Genomic DNA, 23,511 nt, shown 5'->3' on the forward strand with positions numbered 1-23,511 from the left:
GTACTACTCTCTCTCTCTCTCTCTCTCTCTCTCTCTCTCTCTCTCTCGTCACATTTTTCATTAAATATTATATAAAAAAAAATTAGATTTTTGTAAAGTTAATTTTGATATTTAGTGTATATCTATGTTACTATTGTGCTCATGATTAACTTTATACACTAATGTGACATAATGAAAATCATTCGTGATAATTCTGAATGTCATACAAAGACAAATCGATAACACGATCGAATCGAGAGGATTCTTCTTTGTGATCGAATCAATTCAAGCATCGCATCGAAGAACGTTAGCGGTTGATATCACCCTATCGACCTCGTTAATGATAAAAGGCCTTTCAATGATTGACCGAACAGAATTGCGTACCTTGCAATACATTATTCGCTTCAATAGGATGGATCATGGGGATTAAATGGAGAGGTTTCGTTAGCGCGGACGACAAAGGAAAATTTGATTTATCAATAAATCTCGCGGGACAAAGAGTGTTACTTTATCATCAGTTTCTATACAATGCGTATGTTTAATGACATCTCGACAATGTTGTTTTTAAGACGTAAATAATTTAATGTAATTTATGCAAAATTTGGCGCAGACCTCGTCCCTCATCAGTGTTGTGATTTTAATATCTCTCGATGATGTAAATATATTTTGAAGAAAAATTGTAATTTTATTCTCGCAATTTTATCTCAGCATAATCTTGAGTTTACAATGTCGTTATTAACACGTGTCACTGATGATCAGTTATTGCGATGCAAAGTAGCTAGCATCATCGTCCAGTCATTACAATGTGTTAGTTCGTCGAGTGAACACATTGTTCATAATTCTGTTATTTTCTATTATTATCTGCTTATTGAAAGCAGCGAATCTTTCTTGCAATTGTTTGCTGCTATCTAGATTTATCATTGCTATCATAAGTCATCAGTAAATTAACAGATTTGCTTATTTTTGATATATTTATGTTTCCTGGAAGAATTTCTAAATTAAGAAGTCAGTTTAATTTTATTGTTATATACTGAAAAAAGAACAAATGTAGGTTATACTTAAATACAATATAAATTGAAATGATGTAAGAATTATGTAATGAAAAATAGAAATCTAAATTAAATATGAAATTGTAGTAATACTATATACTATTATATTATTAAATTATTCAGTTCTACTTTGTTACAATAAATTCTATTATTATAATTTAACAGATATAATTTCATTCAAATATATCGGACACGTATATATCGTATGCGTATTTATTTTTACATATATTGTTAATAACTTTTTCAAATAAATGTTGAATGGTAAGAGAACTGCGACTTCTAGAAAGAACAATTCTCCGAGATGATTTATTTAAATATTAACTGTTTTGCGAGCGAAAGAACATTTTGTAGTCCATTTCTCGGCTTTCACCACTCTCGCCGTGGACGGAAATTCGCCATGACGACTCAGCTTTATTTCTTGCCGGGTAGTCACGGATCTCTGGTTTCCATCGTGTTCGGTGTTTCGACGAATTCAAAAGTTCCTTGCGCGGGGATAAATTAGCTGCTGCACGCAAATATTTACACAACCGATACGCCACATGCACGCCAGAACACATCGCGCGATCAATGCCACAATGAATGCTTAAAGCATGGCCAAGATGTAATTAATTTCGGTTGAAGGACCAAGAATGATTAACGGGATGCAATTATAATGAAGGCGAAAAAAAAATGAAACTATTCTGTGTATACGTTTGCTTGAAAATTTCTTATTATCGCGATGTCTAAAAACATAAATGTCATGATAATAATTAAGATACGGAATGCATAGAAACTTCTTCGGAATTTATCCTAGAGATGTAGTCATTATCGATATATGTTTCCATTGTGCATGTCTGCGTACATATATTATCTACCTATATTATCTATCTGAAGACTTTAAAGACACAAGAATATGACTACAAGAATATTAACGCTAACTTAAAAACTTCAAGTACATTTTCTTCCATAATTTATTTAAATTAGTTTTACTTCTATTCTATTATTATAGCAAATACATTATTTGACATTATATACTATTATAATATAATATAATTTTACTTAAATATACCGTATGTACCGATTTTTCTTCACTCATTGAAGCAATTATTCCAATTAGGAATTATATTCTTAAGTAAGAGCGATTTCTCATTGTAGTTCGCAATTAATGTCAGACACGAGAACGTCATTTGCATTTCTCTCACAATTCCGTTGTCGGATTAATTGGGGCAAATGTACCGTTCGCTGTCTCTTGATGAAGAAAGAAAGACAGTGTCTCGCCTTTACGTCAGTACGAATCGTGAGACGTTCGATCTGCGTCTTTATTCATTAGTGTTCTTGCAAATCGATAAATAGAAGGCTAATTACCACTGAGTACGTGATTACTACATAAGAAATTTCGAAAGAGTATTAAACACGGAATCTAATTGCTGTATTCGTAAAAAAACACTGGTGATTATACTGAATGTTATTGCACAACTAATTTTAGGCGTAGTCATTTATATAGCATTGCTAATTTATTACTTTCAAAAATTTTTTATATATTTTTTTAATTTATCATACTCTTTAATTTATTATATATAATAAATTTATATGTGTAATTAATATTTAATATATTATTTAGATTTGATGCAGATTTACTGATTTATATTGCAGATTCCATTAAACGGATAAATTGAAATAATTTTTATACTCGTCGCAATTATGTAACACTGCGTGAAATACTCATGTGCTATCCGTCGTAATCATGCAATGCAATATCATAGATGACGTGTCATTAATTGAATAATTATTAGTGCCATAATTGTAATCTGTTGCGATGATTTCGACAGTAATGGCAACACCTGCCATTCCTCTAATGATCATTAAACCTGGATTCCAGCCCATATGTATGTTATGTTACGATATTATCAATAAATTTGACTTATGAGAGATTATACGTCATCAGATTTACTTCTTTGATACCGATTGATAATTATTTAATTTAAAGATAAAGATATCAATAGAAAGAAAATATTTATTTTTAGTGCTTTTTATCGTAACAGATAAGCAAGATATTATCAAATATAACTACGATTGTTATTTATATCGAACAAAATAATTTGTAATTTCAAAATTTGCTTTATTCCCTTTTGTCAGATTATTGCATCAAACTGCTAATAATACATTGCCAAACGTTACCTCGCAATTCGCGACTATCATTACTATCTAAGTATTTAGTTGGTATGAACGTGATAATAATTTTCGCGCGCGCTAACGAGCGCGATTGCGCGTTGGAAAAATCATCGGAGCGTGTCGCTGACGTATCGCGTGGATATTTCCTTGTCATCGACGAAGGAGACCACCGGTGACAGGTGTGCCAGGCTTGAAAAGTCTCTTTTCCTCCGCGACCATGCGGTCACGTCCTTGCGTTTACGTAAGCATTGTGCGATTGACGCAAAACCATCATCTCATTTGTCGCGACAAATCGTCTTCTCTTCGACAAAAATATCTTTATCGGGATCATTTTTCAATATTTAAAGGCTTCTAGACAAAAAATTCGGAATATGCCGCGTGTATAATTATATAACAAGCCAAATTAATCAATTTATGCTCATAAATTGAAAATATATTGCACTTTGCTATAATACAATTATATAATGAAATCAATCAGTATTGTAAATTAAAAATATATCATATTATTAATACATTCTAAAATCGGTATTCATAAATTGAAAAAAATATTGTTATGGCAAATTATAAAAGAAATATAAATAAGACCGCTAAAAATTTTAGTCAGATTAATTTTAATTAGAATTTTAAATTAGATTAACGCCAAAATAAAACAGTTTTTTTAAAGTATTGAAGTTTTTAATTTAATTTAAAGATGATTTGGCTTACTGCGATTTATTAAAGTAGCTTTTGTCTCTACATGAAGTCACGTATGATAGTATTAAATCTATGTCCAACATGCAACACGCAATCCGCGTTTGTTCGCGTTCTGGTGCAAGACCAGGAATCCGTGTTTCTCCTCGTTTCATTCCTTTTCTTGGGTCAGAAAGAAGATACGAGATGAACAATGATCGCTTTCACTGAAAACCGCGACACTTATTAAGGGGCGAAGGAATGGACTTTCAGAGAAACAGAACAGGCGAGAGGTCTTTGGCCTTCGTTTCTGCTCCCTTCTCGATTTGTGTTTTACATCTCTCTTTTTCTGTTCTTTTTTTTGCATTTTCGTACTCCGAGAAGAGGAGATGGAAGGGAGACCAATTTTATGGTAACGGCTAGTAGTGGCGATGACGACAATAACGCTTGCTCATACTTGTATCATTATGCCGTTGCTGGCCTGAAAATCCTTCTAGCATGTCGGTATGCTTGGTGTCGGAAAACTAGTGCCGAAATAAAAATCATGTATTTATTATTTTTAGTAAAAAAAGATCGATTTTGAATGTTACTTGTGCTGCTTATATCGATATGCTGTTTATCTATGCACAGAATATGCCAGAATCAATAAAGCAAATTGTATGAAATTATTTTAATTTGTCTTGCATTTTTTATCTATTTATCTCTAGAAAATTACGCCATTCTGAGAAGATGTAATTACTTACTTATTCCATCTTTTTTAGAATCGCAAAATCCTTGTTCGTTATTTGAAAACATCTTCGGAATTCGCAAACTGAACCGGTATTATATTACACATCCTTTAACTTTTCTTCTTCGAAATTTGCGCTCCGAGTGCTGAACGTTCTTTTACATTTTACGTTTAATTGCGAAAAGGCAAGATTCATACTGCGTATTATATAGTACATGTGTAAATAGTTTAGTGCTTAATTAAAAACTTTATTAAGACGATCACGAGTTATGCACGTAGATTAAAGCTCACTGTAATCTCGTTCATTTTCCTCTGCGATCCGCGCTCTCAAACACAAATTATAAAATAAGTATAAAGAAGCGACTTCTTAATAAAAAGAATAAATTAAAATCTTTGTGTACGTTTAAAACTTTTTGGTGATTACTTTCTTAATTTTTTATTATCTATATTTCTTTTTAAATTCTTAATTAAAAATTTAGATATAAAGTTGGTTATTACAAAGATTTCTCTTCTTGTTATATTCATTTCGTTTATATGAATTTTTTTAATATGTATTAATTAGTACATAAAATATTGTTATATATGAATTATTCCATTAAATTTTTTGATTAATAAAAACGGTATTGTTAATTGAGAACTTGTTTTTAATGTAATTATAACGAATTACGCTTTCTCAAAAATTTAATATACAATGCAGGCTAGTCTCGTTAACATGATCCGCATATATATTATCGTTACGAAGAGTTTATCGCATATATATACACATCCTATATATACACATGATCGCAATGGTCATAATAGTTAGCGGCACTGTAAGTTATGACACGTTCGTTATGCATTCGAAATGCGTGTGCCATTGGCAGATCCATTGACCGTATCACGAATTTTGATCCTTCTTAACGACTCTTCAATTATATATCACCGTCGCGAATGCGTTTGATATAGCTCGCAATGTGTAAGTGTGATCAAGCGGGTCAAAGAACATTTATATTGCGTTACATTTCAATTACACAATGAAATGAGACTCGTTTTTTTAAGAGTTCTTCAAATCGAGGATCAAATTTAATTTGTGAGATTATTATTTCAGTTTAACTGTGTTGTAAGTTTTTTTTATACAAGTTTAATCATTATAGATTCAATTGCATACGAAATGCAAGCGGAATTGATTATGCAAAAGGGACTCAAAGAAAATATCGATATATACATATACGAATGTCTTTTTAATAATTTTTTAAGCTTCGATTAAGATAAAACTTTGATACCAGTTATATCAAATAATTAAGAGGACAAAACAATTGTATGTAAAATTATACATGAAAAAAAATTGCAAGAAAGCTTTAGCTAGTACTAAAAAAGAAAATATTTTAGATTAATTTATAATAAAGGTTCTCAATGAGATTTTATTTAATCTAGATTATAAGAAATTTTGAAAAAAATTTTAACTTTGTCAAACCGCAGATCTAAATATACTTTTTGGTTAAAAAGTCAAATTTAATGATTAATATCAAATTGATATCAGTGATATAAATTATAACGGAGTATTATATATATTTGTGCTAATAATGATAATAATGATAATAACTTTGAGTTGCTTTGTTGAGGAAATGACCGAATTTCGATTCGCTGATGGTTTCAAGATTACCGGTCTGAAGCTATCGATGGATGGCAAAGCATCACACAAGGCAGGAAGAAATATCGCATTTATGTATGCAGTGAAGCGTGGACGGGCGATTGTGAGAATTTTTCACATATCATTAAACTGTTATATTTCTGAGTGCCATTGTAAATCTTTGTTCTACATCGTAAAAATAAGAAATATATGACTCTCGTATGATCCATGATTCAGAAAACAATCAACTCCAAATTCTTCTTACTTTTTAGATTTCTATGGATTTATCTTAGGCTTTTATTTTCAAAGATACCAAAGGTTTGCGGATTATTGCAGTGTTTTTATCCATTGCTAATATTTTTTCTACTAAGATTAAAAGTATATCTAAATATTTCATTTAAAAAATTTGAAAAATGTTTTTTTCACGAAATAAAATACTGTTGATATATAAATTTCGAAGACACTTGGTATAACTACTTTACAAGTCAACAAAAAACACTTGAATTAGAAATGCGATGTAAAAGATATTTGCTACGTCGAATTTTTTTCTTTCCCCGACAATATTGACGATACTCGGAACTGAGATGAGATCTTTCCTCGATCGTCGTTCAATGCAGAGCGTTAAATTGCATAGAATTTACTGGAGATTCTAAAAGGAGAAAAAAAGGAAATGGGAATGGTAATATCTCACGGCAATACTGTTACATTGTATGTACGGTTTAACGATCCATCCCGTCGATACGATGCGAGAAACGACGGATACGATTTAATTACAGTGGCGGAAGCTGCGATATTATAACGAGATATTGAAAGATAAGGAAAAAAGAGGGAATGAAAATTTATATTTTCACTTAAAAAAAAACGAAAGAATCCTCCGGCAATAATATTGTTTATTCTGTAATTTTGTAAAATAATTGAAACAGAACATTAAATTATTTAATGCATAACAGAACATAAAATTAGAACAGAACAGAAAATTATTTAAAATATCACAAAGTAATGTTATTATTATCTATAAAAATTTCCGAGAAAACCATTTATAATATTTTATGTCGATTATTGAATATTATATTTCACTAGAAATTTTTATTTTAATTAATAAAGAATGTATTATTAATGAAATTAATTTTTGTTGTAAAAAGATTAAAGATAATTAGGAGAAAATTAATTAAAAAGTATAACGAGCAAGATGTGAGAGAGAGAGAGAGAGAGAGAGAGAGAGAGAGAGAATATGTTAATATAGACAGGATATGTTAGGGTCTATCATGTCACTTCCGGATGATAGAATTTACGCAACTTCTTCGGTGTCTTATCCGTATCACCAACATAACTGCTAGCATAAAAATAGCATAGTCGCCGTTATGAACAGCGATTATGTGTTGCGAATATATTTTTCTTTACGAAACCATTGAAATTTTCATCATAAGCACGTGATCACAAAAATTTTGAAATAAGAGATATGATAATTGAGTATAACATTTTATGTATAACGAATGAAATTATCTTAATTGCACATGACAATTACATTAATGAAGGAGATATTAAATTAATGCAATAGTAATTCTTTTAAATATTTTTAAAATTATATTTTATATTAAATTAAAATTAAATTAAATTAAATTAAATTAAAATTGAATTTTATATTGAATTAAAATTAAAATAAGTAAAAAGAAAAAACTGAATATAATACAAAATCAAAATTTTTCGAAAGAATTCAAAAGTTTTTCTCTAGATAAAAGAAGAAGTATATTGAAATTAGTGATGACAATTTTGATCTGATTATATTATATATTAAAACTTTACTTTCAACTTTATTTAACGAATGTAATAAAATATAATTTTTTGCAATGACTTAATATTTACATCGTATTTTGATTTTCTTTGTTTGATAGAATTAATAATACTATAATAATAATAATATAAGAATATTAACAATATAGACGTTTTAATTTTAACTTCATGAATATCGAGTGTTTACATTCTATAATTCGAAACCATACTTTGATTGCCGTTATTTTGATGACGCAAGAATTCAATTCCAAATCGGTCGAATTGGCCGTTAGTTACATGGAATCTAGGACACCCAGTATATTCTTATTTGCTACGTCTAGAAACTGCGACGTAACTTAAAATAACCCGTGCATTTTTTCGTGTCGCGAATCGTCGAACCAGAACGGGTTCTGGCCGAGCTATTTTTATGGGGTTTCTCCTATGATACAGGGGATATTCATGAGTCACGTTTTAAAAACTGGTTTCTTTGACTATATTTTACAATTTGAATGAGAGGATGTTCATGTTTTACTAAGAAAATTTGTTGAGTGGCAAACTTTAAAAAAAATAAATAGTTTGAAAATTTTTATTCATCGTATATACGTGTGTGTGTATTAGAATCTCTCTTACATTTGCCTTAAAATTTTCGCCATTTAATACTTAATAACGCTTAGTACAAAAAAACGATACTTACAAGAAAATTGTACTATGATATAATTTATCAATACTTGATTTGAAATTTATGAATAATCATGATCTTAATATTTAATATTTTTGGAATATTTTATTCGAGTATCCTGTACAATTCACGAAACTAAAAATGATATTAATTGAGCATGATAAAAATTACACAGCACTATTAATATGACAGACTAACATATTTATTAATATTATTTCTCGATAACAGCATGATGTGAGAATGTAATTAGATGTTCGATAAAAGTAAGATTACGAGGAGTATAATTCGCGATAAAGTTATTCTCGCAACGAATGCACGAGCGGTTTTTGCTCCTGCAGCAAGTATTTTCTGCTCGTTAAAGGCGACGTCTGGAAGTCGGACGTCTTGTTTGGGTTTCTCAATCGAGTCGTTGATATGTCTCGTCTTTTACGTGTTAACACGACTTCGTGATCATCATAATGTATGCGGGCTGACTCGTATTTGGCATTGGCGAAAGCAAATGGCGGCAGATGACGCATTTTGCGGCCGACTGATACTTGCTTTATCTTTGTACTGTCTTCCAATATCCTTCTCTGAACTGTTAGAATATTTAGGATATCGATTTGTATAGCGCTCTTATCATTATTATAGATTAGAATAAAATAACTAACAATTTTAATAAAAAAAATTGCATTGTTATCTTTGATAACAAAATGTGCATATATGTTATTCTTCAGCAAGCGATTAGATAAGCAAGGTCAAAATTATTGATTATTTTCCATTCTTGCACTTTAAATACTTACAAAATAACATAATTGGGAAATAACACTAATTTTAGACTTTTCATAGCACAAATATGATATTTAATTTGCTACAAAATTTTTTTTCAATATTTCTGGTGAATCGTACGTGAATCTTTTAATTCAAATTTTATTTCTATAAAGATTGTGGAAAAAAGTAAATTTTTTCAATGTTTCTGAAGTTTTTATTCTCGAAATATCTCTGTCGAAATATTCTTTCAAGTTTTTGTATTTTAATTTCGCCAATTTGAACTGAATTACTCCGGGCGTCGCAATTCGCGTCCTCTTTAGCGTAACAGCATTCTCTTGAAATCTTTTCAGTCTCTTGATTCGTTATCAGCTATCAAGTTTTAAAGTCAACTTGCAAGTCTACTTGTTTGCTGAAGAAGAGAGAAAGAAAGACAAAAAGAGACGCGTTATCTTGAACGAGCACCCACAGATGCACGTATACCACGGTATATTTGCATAGCTGTGGTTTCGTCTGCATTCTGTTTGAATTTCTACCTCAAAAACGGATGCCTTATCTAGGACAACTTTTCTCGAATTAAATTGCATCAAGTATTTTGGATTTATCTCGCGACTAATTAGGCTAATCTTATACAGGATTATATTAAATTAGATGTCGCGTTATATACATTAAGTTATTAGATATTATTAAATAGAAAATATCAAATTTTTATAACTTCTGATCTCATTAAGTTGAAAAATTATTCTGACACAATCTAAAAATGCACCATGATATTTTCTGATTGTATATTATTACGCTTATTTTAATCTTGAACATTTATCTATAATAATAAAATTCCTCGTATGATAACAATGAAAATTATGAGAAATTTAAATAATATTAAATAATTTATCATGCTAAATAAAGAATAAATAGAATTCTGAAGAGATATAAAATAAAGAAAGACTAAATATTGCGAGATTAAACAGTGCGTTTGTAGACAAACTAACAATCAACTAGATATAATTAGCAATTATTGGCGTATCAAATCATTAGGCGCTACAAATCGCTTCACTATTATTCCTGTTTGTTATCTTGTCAGTATATAGATCTACACCCTGATGCTGGCGTTTAATTGTAATTTATCTCGGATATAGTGGATTTTGCGGAGATAGATTGTCCATTATTTGCAAGAATTGTATCTTCAGCTTTATCACTTTGATGAATTGTTCCATAGCGGCGATGTATCGTGTCTTGTTTTATTTATCTTGATAGATATTTGATATAAAATGTCATACTGTGTAATAATATATTTCGGATATTAATACAGTAGGTAAAATTCAGAGAAATATTGAAAAATAATATTGAATATACATAACCACATTGAAAGGACGGATTTGCTGAAATATTAAAAAATTTAAGTAGATGTGGATCTGAAAATGATTTTATTGAATCAAAATAATTATGTAGAACTCTCTAGTTATTTTATTAGAATATTAAAACTTTTTACAGCATTATTCTTGATGCTTGAGATTCCTATGTAATTATTTTGGTAATCCAACAAAATTATTTCCAATTAATTTTTTAGATACTTCAACAAAATCGTTCTTTCCGTATATAGATCTATTCACTAAATTCTTTGGAATAGAATTTCACTGTAAAAAGTGAAAATTGAACTAGAAAAAGAATGACTCAATTTTCAATCTTTAAAAGTAAGATTTCATTTTTCAAAATTAGTCTCACTCTAAAATTTTAAAGAGCCTAAAATATATATTATATATAATGTCTTATCAACATTTACAGTATGACTTGCATTATTTATCAATCTCTTTGATATTTTTACCATGGACGATTGGGAAATGTATTACTTGTGCGCGCTTTCATCTTTTGCGGTGCTTCTCGTTATCTGGCATTTGAACTGTAGTTTTATCTGCAGCGAATTACATGACGCAATCATCGATAGAGTCACCGATGAAGTCATCGATGAAAATGCTGTTTTGATATAGATATCATAAAAACATTTCGTCATCGACATATGTATTAATTCAACAGTTTCATAATCCTTTTTTTCCTTTCCTCCTTAATCTAATTTTTTTTCCGTTTAAGAGGATTTATATAACAAATATTTTTTTCCTCTTTCACCTATTTGAAAATCTTTTTCCAGGATTAAAATATACGCATATGTGTCTGGGAAGTGGAGTCTATGCCGAGAATGATCAAAAATTTCAAATTGATATTTTTTATTATTTCTTAGTGTAACGTGGCGTATCTATCGAGTCATGACAATATTTGTTTCATATAAAAGTTTTGCAACCTGTATATACGAAGTAATGATTCCCAAACATGTAGTTTATACAAACAAACAGCGTTGAGTTCTTAGAATTAGACTTAGACGTTTTATCGTAATGAATTTGTTGTACGAAAATTGACACGATTGTGCGATTGCGTGTATCATAAGGTGAGTGAAATATTAATGTGGTATATAAAGACATGTCGATGCGCGGCGTGCGGCGCGATTTTTAGTGACTTCGTTGGAGTTCGAGCTTGGCTTTAAGGTCTGAGCACAAGAATTGTCAAAACACTTATTTAGGCTTCCTAAGAATCTGAACAGAAGAATTGTCGTAACACTTACTTAGAGACTTAAATTGTAGACGTAAGTAACGCATAAGCTTTCACGTATGTATGACGTACAATTTATTGTCATGTCTCCAAAAAAGACGGCAATAAATCGTACGCCAAAGCTTATGCGTTACTACAATTACATCTACAATTTAAGTGTTACGACAATTCTTGTGTTCAGATTCTTAGGATCTACTTAAGCAAAAAAATTTTCATTTTTAAATTTATATTTTAATCTGAATTCTCTTAATTAGGATGATGAATTATTACAAGTAGAGCGATACTATTTGACTGTTCAACTTTGTCCCCGACGATACTAGAAACCGAAATCTAGGATAGAGAAAGAAATAATAAATCACATTTGATAAATTTGATCACATGAATGGGATTGGTCAATTCTTTCTTCGTCCAAGATCTCAGATTTCTATATCAGACATAAGGCTTTAAGAGCACAAACACTTGCATAACACATTACGTATAATACATAAGAAAATAAACCGCATAAGAAAATAAATATGAAAGTCTTCTATTTCCTTCCTTTCTATGAAATAAAGCATCCTGATTGGATTTTCTTATGCCTAATGCATTATTCTTTATTCAAGAGTCTGTGCTCTCGAATTTAGGTTCAATTAATATTCAAATTATCAATACTTATATTATAACTATTATAAATTTACATGTCACTCTTCGACTTTCGTTAAACATTTCTCTATTGTAGACATTCTTATGTTTAGTAATACACACTCTGAGAAACTGTGCAGACGTGATGGCACTCAAAGGATGTGCCAAGTAGTTGGATACAGCAGTATTATAATAATTTAGGAAGCAGGTTATTTATTGGAGTAATTTTAGAGTCAAGCATTTTTTATTTCCATAATATTTGATAGTAAACATTCAATTTTTTAAACATTTAAATAATAAGAATTCTAGCTTTGATGCGATTATAAAATATATAATAATACTTAAAATAAATAATAATACTTGAGTGAGAAATTTAATTTTGTAATACTACAAACACAATTATATATTCTTCTTAATCTATTATTTATTTCATTTGTATTTGCAGATTCTTTTGAATAGAATACAGAAATTCCAATAGATTTTGAAACAATAGTGTAGAGAAGCATCAGCCATTTTGGTTGTTAACTAGTTGTTAACTGGAACTATTAAATGAATTGTCATGTTTAACGAATCAAATACCAACTTTTTAATAAGCATGTTGTTTATCAATTATATTATTAATCATTTATTATATTAATTAATTATTATGTACGTCACAAATAGTTGTATTTTTTATATCTAATATAATGTTTGTACTAAGACTATAAATATTATAATATTATAATATTCAAATATTATAATATTCAAATCATTCGAATATTTGAATGATTCAAATATTAATGTTCAAAGAACAAAATCTGACGATTTATTAATTTAAGTCTGAGCTATTAATTTCAAGAATAGAAAACGAATAGTAAAATATAATATATCATAATTCAAAGATAGATAATTCGAATAGTTCAGAGAATTAATCATAAAAAATTAACGGTGAATTAGTGTTCGGGTATTCTAATATTAAAATTTAGAATAGAATTTGCAGTATAATGTTTACTTAGCTGTTTTACTTATCTTATATAAAATATTATATAAAGTTTAGAGAAATAACTTTTTTAATGAAACATGTATTTTATATATATATATATATAAAATACACACACACACACACACACACACACACACACACACACACACACACACACACACATGTAATATATATAATACATAATTAATTTTATATATGTATAATTTAAATGTCTAATATAATAAATAGTGTATTTGCATTATTTTTGAAAGTTGATGCATGATAAATTGTATAAGAATAAATAACGCAATGAATCTAGACACATTTTTTATTATATATAACATGACGTATTTTTTTTTAATATGATTTATTAAGTGACGTGGTAGCATTGCTGCAACAGTATATAAAAATATAAAACAGGTGTAAAAAATATAAAACTGCTTGACATGTGAACATTTGACATGTGAAAATCATTATATGTTCGTGCCGTTGCCAATTTGCGACGATCCATCATCAATTAAATTTATTTGGAGTTTTGGCATCAACAAAGTTGAGATTAAATTACTTCAGAAACTAAAATTGCAATAAAAAATCTAAAAACACTTTTATTATAATGGCATTATCCATATATTTCGCTTGGAAAAGGAAGGAAGAAAGGAATATCCTCTGTGATGTGGGTGGCTTGATGGCAGCGTGCGTAACATTGACATTGATTGTCGTGTCGTTTCCGTTCCGATATCGCGGATCGCGATAGTAAAATGTGAAAGGAAGCGGAAAAGGTATGATCGTAATGGGATTAATGGCACGCCTTATTATCGAACATGAAAAATCTTTCACGCACATCCTATTATTGACTCAGTAAACAAAGTATGTCATGAGAAATGATCAATGTAAGTAAGATAAGTCTACAGGGTTTTTATATTATAATATCGCGATATTTTAGCTTCATTAATATTCGATTATTTATATGTATGCAGAAACTTGGAAAGAATATATTAAATTTTAATATAAATTATCATTATTATGCTTTCCACAGAATTAAATATTTAAAAGAATTCATGTATTATATTTTTTTTTGGAGGGGAAGAAATGTAACTTTCAGTAGTTTATTTATTGAGTGTGTCAATTGCTTTTAAAATTAAAATTGATAAGCTTGTGCGTGAATATCGGATGACTTATTCTCTGTTGCATTAAAATCGATTAATTATCATAAATTCAAGGTTTCGTCGTCGAATCTCCTTAAAAAGATTTAGAACGAGGACATGAATGCATATGCTTGCCCGCGAAATTATGAACAAATTTTTTAGAGAGAAGAGCTATTTTTGTTATGCGCGCGTCTATTTGATCTAAAGTCATATTCCATATTCAGTAATTCAATCTGCAATTCATTACAGAATCGTCAAGCAGTATCATGAGAAAAAAATGTCGATTGTTTCTCGTGTTTATGTTTATTTTTCAAACTATTAATTCTTCCATATGTAAAAAACTAGGAATTCTCTAAAATTGCTTAAAATTTTTCATTACAGTTGTGTGATATTATACAAATAAATTTTCTCAACCAAACTTTTTATTTTGCTTTTAATTATCTATAATTATTTTTTTCATTGAGAAATGTGATAAAGAAGTGTCTTTGAGATTCATAAGGTCAGTAGCGGTATGTATAAGTACGTTTATATGATAATTAAAATAATTAGGTCAATGTGATGGTAGAAACCGGATAAATGTAATACTGTTATTCCTCCCGAAAGTAATTGTCATCGTTTTTAATCATTTTATGACGATTGTTATCATTGGCACAATTTTGCGCCAAACCAATTTAAAAAACACTTTTAATTAAAGGGATGGATTCCGTGAGGTATTACAGAAGAATCTCGTGGAAAAATATTTGTTTACAAGTTCCTTACTTTTCTTATCCATTGTTAACTTTATCTCGATTTTTTTCATTCACATCGCTAAATAATTCCAAGGGATATGTTATTTATTCGCTTATTTAAGGTGTAAAAAGAATCGCAATGTGGAGCATTTTACTTGCGTCGTCTAAAAATATGTCGCGTATATATGTGGAGGCATCGAGACGCCAAGGCGTTCTCGAGTTACCTTGGCGAAACGACATGCGTTTTTAATCAGCAATGGATAAATATACACAAAATTATCTTTTAATATCTCGCATACGTCGCATCGGACATCTAATGAGTGGATATTGATTGCGCTTACATCGTGCGAAATACATAGTGCACTACACTACCATGTGTATAATTAACGTGGCTATGCTGATTATCGCTTGTATTTCTTATACAAGTATCACTCGAGCTAATTAATGTCAAGTTCGACTTCAAGTTTTGCGATCGAATTTTACATATCTGTAAATAGATTCTCTTTACTTGTGTCGTTACTACATAAGAAATTATCTTTCAGCTATACTAAAATGCACGATGTAAATGTAACTCTGCATTGACATTCACTGATAGTGCCATTTCAATTTTAATATTCACTACTACATTTTCATCCAAGGCTGCACGTCTGACACGCCATGTCTTATCTTTACGCGGAATATCGTCGGCATGAAAATGCATGTCGAACAAAAGAACGGGAAACATATTCGCGTGAAACGAGCGAAATTGAACGTTATGGACTAAGACAAATATTTCTGGATCATGTCGTAACTCGTGGTATATCTCTCGCAATTCTCTTCGTGACCCGCAGTCTCTCAATAATTGCAGCAAATAAAGTTAAAGCAATAATGTGGGAAGCACAAATACGTTTTATGCGCTCTATTGCTTTGCTCTCCGCTTCTGTTCAATTTAATTTGTTCAGGGAATACCTTTCTATATGCATATTATATTCACGCGAAAGTTTTACACGCTGTTCATGCATATCATACCTATATTATCGATATCACTCTAAAATAGTCAGGGTTATGAATATTAATTCTGTGAAAGATGTAAGTCGGTCGCACGAGTCTCATAAATTTACATTACGATTTGGATTATATACAATTGTGGATTATGTACAATTGTAGATTATATACAATTAGAATGAATTATGGCTACTTTGCAAATAACGGCTGTCACGACCGCATCGAATTGCAATGACGTAATATGCGCGAAAACGCGAAAATTCGCGATCTGCAACGTGACTTAGCAATTCGCGTGGATAGAAAACGGATTTGTGCCAATCTCGATTTGGATTCGAGGAAACTTTTCTACAATTCGACGTACCTTTATGATATGACGATAGCTTTGCCCAATTCACTTGCGTTTACGATTTGCACAATTCGGCGAAGCGATTTTACAATTCGCTGCTACTGCTAAGAAATCGAGTCAATTCACTAGCGCAGTTAATGAAACTCGTTCGTACCTGAGAATTGATCTGTTCGGTGAAAGTTCTCTGAGCTTGCTTTGATTGCAGTTTTTCAACAGAGCTAATTTATGAGTTGACAATTATTCTATTTTTATTTGTTTATTTAGTGGGTAATAAGCAAATTGTTATTCAAACTGATGTTTTACATAAACTTCAGGTAATAGTATACTTTCGATAATTTTTCAGGAAAAAATATGAAGGATAAAAAATTATTTTGAAATGTAAATCATGTAATGTGATAAATTATATGGAACAGAATTCAAATCTCCTGAGGGGAAAAATGGGATATCAGAAAATTTATTTATATTAAAAAGAGATAATTTCGCAACGATGAGGGAAAAAGCTTTTCAAGATAATAAGCTGTTGAGTCGATTGGTTTCGGTTTACGCTTTTACATTGACGTCAAGCTTGCACGTTCGCTCCGATTTGTCGGATCATCAATTATTGCTCTATCCGGTCGATCGTACCGCCTAACTTCCCGTTTCTCTTCGTCGACGATTCTAAACACGTTCTTTTATGATGCGGAATTCAATAATCATATTTATTATAATATCTATCTAAACTAAAAGAATTGTTTACAACTTTAATCATTTAAATATGTTTTGTGAGTTAATCATAATAGGCAATACAATCAGAAAAATAGGTTCTATAAAAAAAATAAATAAAAATATAAAATGAAATTTCTTCATATTTTCTGATTTTTTGAAAAGAAAATTTTGTATAAAATAGCAATAACAAGTTGCAATATCAAAATGACATTAAAATAAATCATAATGATTAAAAACTTATTTTTAGTAATCACATCAAAGTCATTTTGATGTTATGATGACTCATGTTATATAAAAAGATAATTTCGGAATCATATCTATTTTGTTGTTAAATTGTAACTCCAAAGTAAGCGGAATATGTTAAAAAAGCATAAAAAGTATGATTGAAAAATATACGCATGATAGTAAATTGCTCGTTTCAGCGAAAAATCCTGATAACGAATTTAGTGTGAATGAATTGTGAAAAGTTTGTCTCGTGCCACTTTTGCCCCCGAACTGTCCATTAATCGCGCCGCGGCTATCGCGAACGTAGAAATCGAGGTTAATCCGCGTTTCATGGCACTGATCTCGGACACCAGCGATGGGCTTGACGTTGACGCATCGGTTAAATGGACACCCGATCCCCTCGAAGGGAATCACTCTCGGTGAGCCTGTGTGAATCGGAGACAATGCACGAATGCAACACAGTCATATGTCAGAGATTTATGTCATGTACGTGTCATAGATTGGTTCTAGTCATCATTCAATAATCAGTCGTAGTATCGTAATTGCAACGCTAGCTCAAGGATAAATTGAGACAAGTTCTTTCGTTTGTGAATGATATGTACATACAGAACGTATCTCTCTCTGCTTAAGATACGAATGGATTATAAGTTTGTACTATTGAATTAAAAAATATTGTCTCTAAAAATTTGACTCATATAAAAGAAATTACTTCAATCCATTAAAAATTGATTCTAAATTTATTTTCTTTCGTGATGTCACCGAATTTATTTATTTTCTAAATTCTTGAAATTATTCAAAATTTATTAGCAAATTTCAAATTAAATTTGTTAATGTAATTTTTTTATTTCGGAAAGATGAGGAAAGATTAAAATAATACTTTTCAAGATTTCGACGTCATAACGAGAATACGCTTTTTCCTCTATTTCAGACGACTCTTACTACAGTTATGCCGGGTGGAATGGCAAGTCGTCATTCGATCATTACATTTCGAATATCAGACTGATCGATGGTAAGAATGTAGAGAGGGTACGTCGAGAGATGCCTGAAAAATTGGTGATGACGACTGAGAAAGAAATATCTAAGAATCAACCACCAGCACAGCCGCAACCACAGCAGCAGCAGCAACCACAGCAGCAACAGGAGCAACTGAAGCAGCAGCAACCGCAACAGCAACAGCAGCAGCCGCAACAAGCGTCAGCAACACAATCGATGTCAAACACAACCAACGCATCCGCCGACGTAACGTATTCCACAGTTTATTCGACCAGCGAAGCCACCACCATCACCTCCACTGTTCGGCCATCTGATCCTATTTCCAGCTCCAAGCCGGATTCTTCAAAAAAGAAAACGTCGCAGACAGTAAATCCTGCAACCGATACGGTAGGTGTCATCAGTAATGGATTTATTCAGTCATTTTTAGATTCGCGCGTGATGCGAAAAGTTGCCAATTACGTATAATCATCACTGTTTAACAATTGTGCATCCATTTGAAACCTGTTCGCAGGCAACATTACACATATGGACAAATCGCACTCTGACAAATCGCAATATAACCGGTACTAGCAAGGAGCAACAGCCGGAATCATCGGCGGTGAAGGACACAACAGAAGATGTCATGAAATCCGACGACAGCGATATTTCCTTTAACAAATTTTCCGATGTGACTAACGCCACGCTTACACAAAACAACATCACTAAAACGATGTACGACTCGCATCAGTATTATAACAGCACTTTTATCGTCGATACCGATATCTGCAAAAAATATTGGGTCGACATGGACAATCATCCGGATCTTAGAGTCAATCATCTACTTAGCCAGAGTCATCGACGTGCCGCGGTGAGACTCACTTGTCATTATTTTGTATTATAGCGACTTTCTTGTAAAAAATTAAAAATGATATAGAATGTACTATGTACTCGATTTTTTTAGATTTTATATAATAACCAAAGAAAAAGGCGATACAAATACAAATATGTATACATTCGGAATATTTGATTCCTGTTATAGCAAAAGATTATTTAAAACAAAAAAAAATGATTTTGCTGAAATATCTAAGATACTAGCTAGATTAGATACAGGTTTAAAAATAAATTTTGTTGAACTAGCAAAATAATTATGTAGAATTAGTTGCTAGAATGTTAAAGCTTTTTGCAGCATTGCAGTTATGAATTTTCTATTACAATTATTTTGATGATTCATGAAATTGTTTTTTGATATTTATCTAATGCAAATTCGTTCTTTCCGTGAACTTATAAGAAATATACGAGAACAGTTAATCATTAATCCTTACAAGTCTGGATAGGAATTGAACTATGATTTCTATGCTGTTACAGACCGTTAAGTTGAAGTTTGATTTCCCATTCTACGGCTATAATGTGCGCAATATTACTATCGCTACGGGAGGTTTTCTATACACCGGTGACTACGTACACAGTTGGCTGGCCGCCACCCAGTACATTGCACCGCTCATGGCAAATTTCGATACCCGCCTGTCGAACGCCAGTTACGTCAAATACGCTGACAATGGTGAGTCATCTCGGAATCTCGAATGGATGGCATTTTCATGCCACTTGAAGGATTCTTACATTTCCCTCTGAACGAAAGTCAATCAGAACCCATTATGGTCGAGCCACTTAAGAGGTTCTTCGTATGTTTACCGTGGCTAATATATTTCAAATAATCTACGTTCAAAAATTTAAAAAAATCCTATTATGATGAGCAAATTCTCTCATTTCTCTAATTTCGCATGCTTTTCAAAACGTTCGATAGTCTTCTCAAGTCCCAAGCTGATTTTCTAAATCCTTTCTCCTCGCTGGATTGATCATGTCGCAAAGCATTCGCGTCAGTAGTGATCAGCAACCTTTGTGGGAAGCGGAGAATGAAAGAGGAAAGATAAATCGGCGCAACGATTTGCCGATCGTAATTACACGCCTCATCAAATAACCAGTGGCAAAGAAACGTGGCACAAAACGTAGTCAGAGTCGTGCACGGATCTCAACGCGAGATTGTTAAATCCTCTTTTTCATTTGTACGACAGGTACGGCGTTTACGGTGGAATGGGAGAAGGTTGTGCTACAGGACAGGCCAAGAGCCGGCGCGTTCACTTTCCAAGTGACCTTGCATCAAAACGGAGATATCGTGTTCGTCTACTCAGTGATACCGGTCCTGGTTGAAAAAATCGCAGACACAATGCATCCCGTCAAAGTGGGCCTCAGTGATGCCTACATTATGGACCGAACTGTGTTCTGTGAGTGTTTTCTTGCTTATTATCTAATTTTCCTGTTTATTCATTGGATACATGATTGCATCGTGGAATAATATCTTATCATTATTGATCATCGGATGTAGAAAAACTTCTATATATATATATATATAGAGAGAGAGAGAGAGAGAGAGAGAATAGTGTTAACTGGACTTGTAATCAGTCTAACTTAATATCATAGAAGTGATCAGAAATTCTGTATAAAGTAGTGTATTTCTTGCAACTTTCTATGATAATAAACTTGCACAGTCTATCATTTCCCAGTGATAAAACCCAGAAATTTGCAATGTAAGATATGAAATAATTATCGCGCAAGATGTTATTTCTAATCATTAATTATTTAATTTATAGATATCGAAGAGTATCTTCGAATTTACATTAAAATCCAGATGTAAATTTTTGAAGTGGTGATTTAAATAGACATATCGCGAATTATGTTTATTGTTTTAACAAATTAAACATCTAAAAATACGTCCCGAAAACTCAATTCGCTGATCTCGCTTTGCAGTTGTACGCCGGAAAACCATTTACGAATATCACCGTGTCAACTTCAATCGGCAGGATATAATGAACTGTACGGTCATTTACCTGAAAGCATTACCTACATGCCTCAATTCCGACAACTGCATGGATTGCCTGACAAAGGTGCCTGACTTCGATTGTAAGTGGTGCTCGGAACTGAATAAATGCAGCACCGGCACGTCCCGACAGCGACAAGAGTGGTTGTCAAAGGGTTGCGACGTTCATAATATCAAGGAGATAAACAATTGTCCAGCGCAAATTACAACCTACAGGGGTGATCAATATGATCATGATGGTCACGTGCATCCAGAAGAGATCGCCACCAATGAGATGGGCGTAAAAAAAGAATGGTCTGGCAATACTTTGGAAAGTCCTAGTAAGTACTTTTGTTTATCGTTTTTGGTATTAGAGTCATTAATCGAATTTGACAAACTTATACATGTAGACTCGTACGTGATACAAGCTTCAAATTTCATACAGAAGATGCAATTTGTTAATGTAATTTTAAAATAGGCTAAAATTAATTCACATAATTTCCAATATTTTAATCGCGGAAGTTTAATCGTTAATCGAAACAATTGATTCGCGGAATCGAAACAAACGAATTTTGTATTATTTGCACTAATAATGTCTCTTTTCTCTTGAAATCCAAGATAATTAGATTTGCAATCATATTAAGCAATTTATTTTGTATATTTTTTAGATTCGAACAAGGTGAATATGGGCGTTTCAGGAATAATTGGTATTCTCACAGTTATCGCTTTAGTGGTAGGTCTCGCGGGTTGGGGTGTATACGCTTATCGTAACCCTCACAGCGCATCGGGACAAATGCTAATAAGGGTAAGAAGAGTCTTTTTAAATTATAACATAAAATATTATAATAGCATTATGTAAATGAATAATTATGGATTTTTCTCTCTGCTTTTAATTCTTTTTCACTATCATTGATTGCATTTATATTATTAATTAAAATATTATTTATTGCTTATTGCCTTTTATTGATTCTTTATTGTTACTTATTAAAAATTAAATATTGATTATTTATTTATCTAATTTTATATATATATATATATAAAATATATAAATCACTGAATATTGATTAATTACATATTTTTCGTTTGAATTGACTATTAAATGTGAACTTTTCACCTATCGATTTCTTAATACCGAATGTTAATTTTACGTTCACTGATCTTGTTTATCACGAAATTGATCTTTCAGTATCGTCCGAGCCAATGGAGCTGGCGAAGAGGCGAAGCCCGTTACACAGCCGCGACTATTCACATGTGATGAAGTGTCGAGATCCAGTCACAGTCAATGCGAAACTGTCGAGTAAATTTCCTATTAATTGTAGTCGAACATGTCGAGTAAATCTGCAAAATGCGATGCAGAATGTCTACTCACGATGACCCGTTGCTCGTCAGGTTTGCACTCAATCGCGTCAACACGAAAAATCGCTTTTCTCATGCAACGAATTCCACGCGGAATCGATTAATTGATAAGCGACCATATATTGAACATATCGTGGTATTTAAACGATTTTATTATCTATCGTATATAAGTATTTTAATGATATACGAGACAAATTGCTTATAGTTGACAATAAGATTAGCTTAGAAAAAAATCTATTCCGCTGGAAATTATAAAACTTCTATTTACTTATGACGAGTTTACGAATAATCGCTATCAATTCGGTATAACAACAAACATGTACATATAAATTCATTCTTACAAATGGAAAGACCACTCGATTGTATCAAACAGAGAAGGTTTTGGAGACATTGTGAACCGTATCGTTTGCGACACATCTTCAAAACAATGGTTAACAATCGGTACAATTTCGTTGAATTTATTTAGATATTAAACCCGTACAGAATTATTAGTCTTATGCTTATTCGTGAATAGATGAAAGTGCGATGTTCGATACAAGATCCTTTCTCGCATGACATTGGAAATCGTACTCGGCGAAATGACACCGGTATTAAATAATGCTTTGAAACACGACCGATGATACAAACTGTGGACACGAG

General features: G+C 31.4%; 1 protein-coding gene across 1 annotated transcript in view; it reads left to right on the plus strand.

Annotated features, from left to right (window-relative positions):
* LOC105622766 (plexin domain-containing protein 2) overlaps positions 1-22,771 on the plus strand; it is a 36,259-nt gene extending 13,488 nt beyond the window's left edge. The window contains exons 2-8 of the mRNA XM_012204178.1: positions 18,622-19,073; positions 19,198-19,533; positions 20,031-20,223; positions 20,735-20,944; positions 21,468-21,857; positions 22,185-22,321; positions 22,703-22,771. Of these exons, the coding sequence (XP_012059568.1) occupies positions 18,622-19,073; positions 19,198-19,533; positions 20,031-20,223; positions 20,735-20,944; positions 21,468-21,857; positions 22,185-22,321; positions 22,703-22,771 (1,787 nt within the window). The remainder of the gene's footprint in view (positions 1-18,621; positions 19,074-19,197; positions 19,534-20,030; positions 20,224-20,734; positions 20,945-21,467; positions 21,858-22,184; positions 22,322-22,702) is intronic.
* Positions 22,772-23,511: the final 740 nt, after the last annotated feature.

This window comes from Atta cephalotes (assembly GCF_000143395.1).
Source record: "Atta cephalotes unplaced genomic scaffold scaffold00048, whole genome shotgun sequence".
Classification (NCBI taxonomy): Eukaryota; Metazoa; Arthropoda; class Insecta; order Hymenoptera; family Formicidae; genus Atta; species Atta cephalotes.